Source organism: Chlamydomonas reinhardtii, chromosome 2 (assembly GCF_000002595.2).
Source record: "Chlamydomonas reinhardtii strain CC-503 cw92 mt+ chromosome 2, whole genome shotgun sequence".
NCBI lineage: Eukaryota > Viridiplantae > Chlorophyta > Chlorophyceae > Chlamydomonadales > Chlamydomonadaceae > Chlamydomonas > Chlamydomonas reinhardtii.
The window spans coordinates 3,952,799-3,955,046 of NC_057005.1; the positions used below are offsets into that span (position 1 = coordinate 3,952,799).

General features: G+C 63.9%; 2 protein-coding genes across 2 annotated transcripts in view; one reads left to right on the top strand and one right to left on the bottom strand.

The window, feature by feature from the left end:
- CHLRE_02g096551v5 (uncharacterized protein) overlaps positions 1-1,007 on the bottom strand; it is an 18,296-nt gene extending 17,289 nt beyond the window's left edge. The window contains exon 1 of the mRNA XM_043059642.1: positions 146-1,007. Within this exon, the coding sequence (XP_042927276.1) occupies positions 146-691 (546 nt within the window). The 5' untranslated portion in view covers positions 692-1,007. The remainder of the gene's footprint in view (positions 1-145) is intronic.
- A 120-nt stretch (positions 1,008-1,127) lies between these two features.
- The window catches only part of CHLRE_02g096601v5 (uncharacterized protein), a 3,010-nt gene continuing 1,889 nt past the window's right edge, over positions 1,128-2,248 (top strand). The window contains exons 1-3 of the mRNA XM_043059643.1: positions 1,128-1,413; positions 1,628-1,754; positions 2,100-2,171. Of these exons, the coding sequence (XP_042927277.1) occupies positions 1,229-1,413; positions 1,628-1,754; positions 2,100-2,171 (384 nt within the window). The 5' untranslated portion in view covers positions 1,128-1,228. The remainder of the gene's footprint in view (positions 1,414-1,627; positions 1,755-2,099; positions 2,172-2,248) is intronic.

The window sequence follows — 2,248 nt, forward strand, 5'->3', positions numbered from 1 at the left end:
GCCCAGCCCCAATGGACTGCGTTTGCCCGGCCAAGCGACACACACCCACACACACCCATACACAAACCCACACACACAAAGCGGTGAGGCCGGCGCCTCAAAGCCACACCCAACCAGCCCAGCCGCGCAGCGCCCGCCAACCCACCGACGCATGCTTGGCCTCCGCCGAGCCGGGCGGCGCGGGCGCAGGCGCGGGCGCCGCTGTCGCCGCAGCCGGCGGCCCCGCCGCCGCGGCGCCCGCTGGAGGCGGCGGGTGCGGCTGGTACTGCCTGGCTCCGTTCCCCACGGCTGCTGTTGCTGTTGCTGTTGCTGTTGCTGCTGATGTTGCTGTTGCTGCTGAGCTTGTGGGTAAGGTTGCGGATGGGGGAGCGGGTGCTACAGCGGCGGCGGGCGACGCCGAGGTGCCTGCGGCAGGGGCCGCGGCAGCGCCCCCCGTGGCAGCGCCCCCCGCTGCAGCGCCCCCCGAGGCGGCGGCTGCAGCGGCCTGTTTGTGCCGGGGGGAGTTGCGCCGGCCGGCGGGGAGCTGGTCCGAGGGCTGTGTGGGCACAGAGCTGGCGCCGGCGCCGGCGCCGGTGCGGACGGGGGGCGGCGCGGGCGCGGAGGGCGCCGGGGCCCCCGCGCCGCCTGCGTCTGAGGGCGGCCCCGGCGCCAGGGAAGAGGCCGGGGGCCGCTTGCTAGGGCCGGAGCTCATGTCCTCGCCGGTTGCCCGAATGCGAGCAGCATTGCGCTGCTGACTACCTAGGAACCGCTATGATGCAGCAAAATTATCAGAGAATGAGCAAATATGCAGTGGACACCCCTCACATGAAAACGCGCGGGTCCCGAGCCAGTTCGCGGGAAACTTTCTATACAAGTAATTTTGAGTCTATGGTGTTGATATAGCATGGACTATGTCCAAGCTGCTGAAAGGCCTCGGTTTGACGAAAGACGAAAGTGAAGTGCAGTATGACCGGTCTTCTTTTGCGCCATGCTGCGACTTTGCTCAATTCAGTCGCAGGGCTGACAACTAATAATGAGTTTGCACTAACAACCGATGCTGCATGAGGAAGTCGTGATCGGACTCTTGAGTAGACCGAGCCCTGAGCAGTATTCAGTGACATGATTGTTTGTTAAATACTTTTTATGAACCCGTATTACACTTGTGAACGCGCTGAAGGCCCAATCCAATAGACACTTGCAAGTTGACTCGCCACCAGCCCCTTTCTGTGCATTGTAGCAGCCAGCCATAATGGGAAAGCGACGAGGAGGAGGCGGAGAACGAGAGGACCAGTTCGGCGAAGTCGGGGGTTCGCAGGACAAGCAGCAGTTTAGCGGCTTCAGCGGGCGGGGCATGACCGGTGGCGGCAGCGCGGGCGGCTCCAAAAAGGGCGGCGACGTGTCCTACACACGCCAGGTGCCCAAGTTCCTCCAGAAGTGAGAGACAAGGGAAGAAAGGGGAGATCGCAGACGAGGGCGAGGGGGAAGGGCAAAGGTTTGAGGGGAGGGAGGGGAGCAGCAGGCACACGGTGCGTGTGCGGCCGACGCGGCCTGCGGTGCTGCTGACACACACACGCGCGCAAACACACATACACACACAGTGACACACACGCATACACACACACACACACATGTACACACACGCACACAGGTACACCCACCTGCTAGGCAAGCCGGCGGTGGATGAGGACGCGCCGGTCGTGGAGGGCGGGCCGGGGGGGCGCGGCGGCGAGGAGGATGAAGAGGAGGAGGATGATCGGGAGGACAACATAGAGGCGGTGAGTGCGGCACGGCAGGGCGTGGGCACGTGCGTGTGTGTATGTGTGTGCGTGTGTGTGTGTGTGTGTATGTGTGTGCGTGTGTGTGTGTGTGTGTGTGTGTGTGTGTGTATGTGTGTGTGTGTGTGTGTGTGTGTGTGTGTGTGTGCGTGTGTGTGTATGGTGTGTGTATGGTGTGTGGTGGCGGGCGATGCTGTCACCGCTGTGTATGACTTGTCAGGGGGGTGACAGCCTTGTGGGTAACGACGTGTGCTCTGCGTGGCGTGCTTGGTAGCAGCAGTAGCAGCTGCGCGCCAGTCCTGAGCGAAATGCATCTGCATGTGTATGTGCGGCCATGTGTCACAGGACGCGCTGAAACGCGCCATGGCTGACAACCCCGAGCTGGCGGCGGAGTTTGGGTCCACACTGGCGGGCAGGGTGAGGCGGGGAGGGGAGGGGAGGGGAGGGGAGGGGAGGGGAGGGGAGGGGAGGGGAGGGGAGGGGAGGGGGAGGGG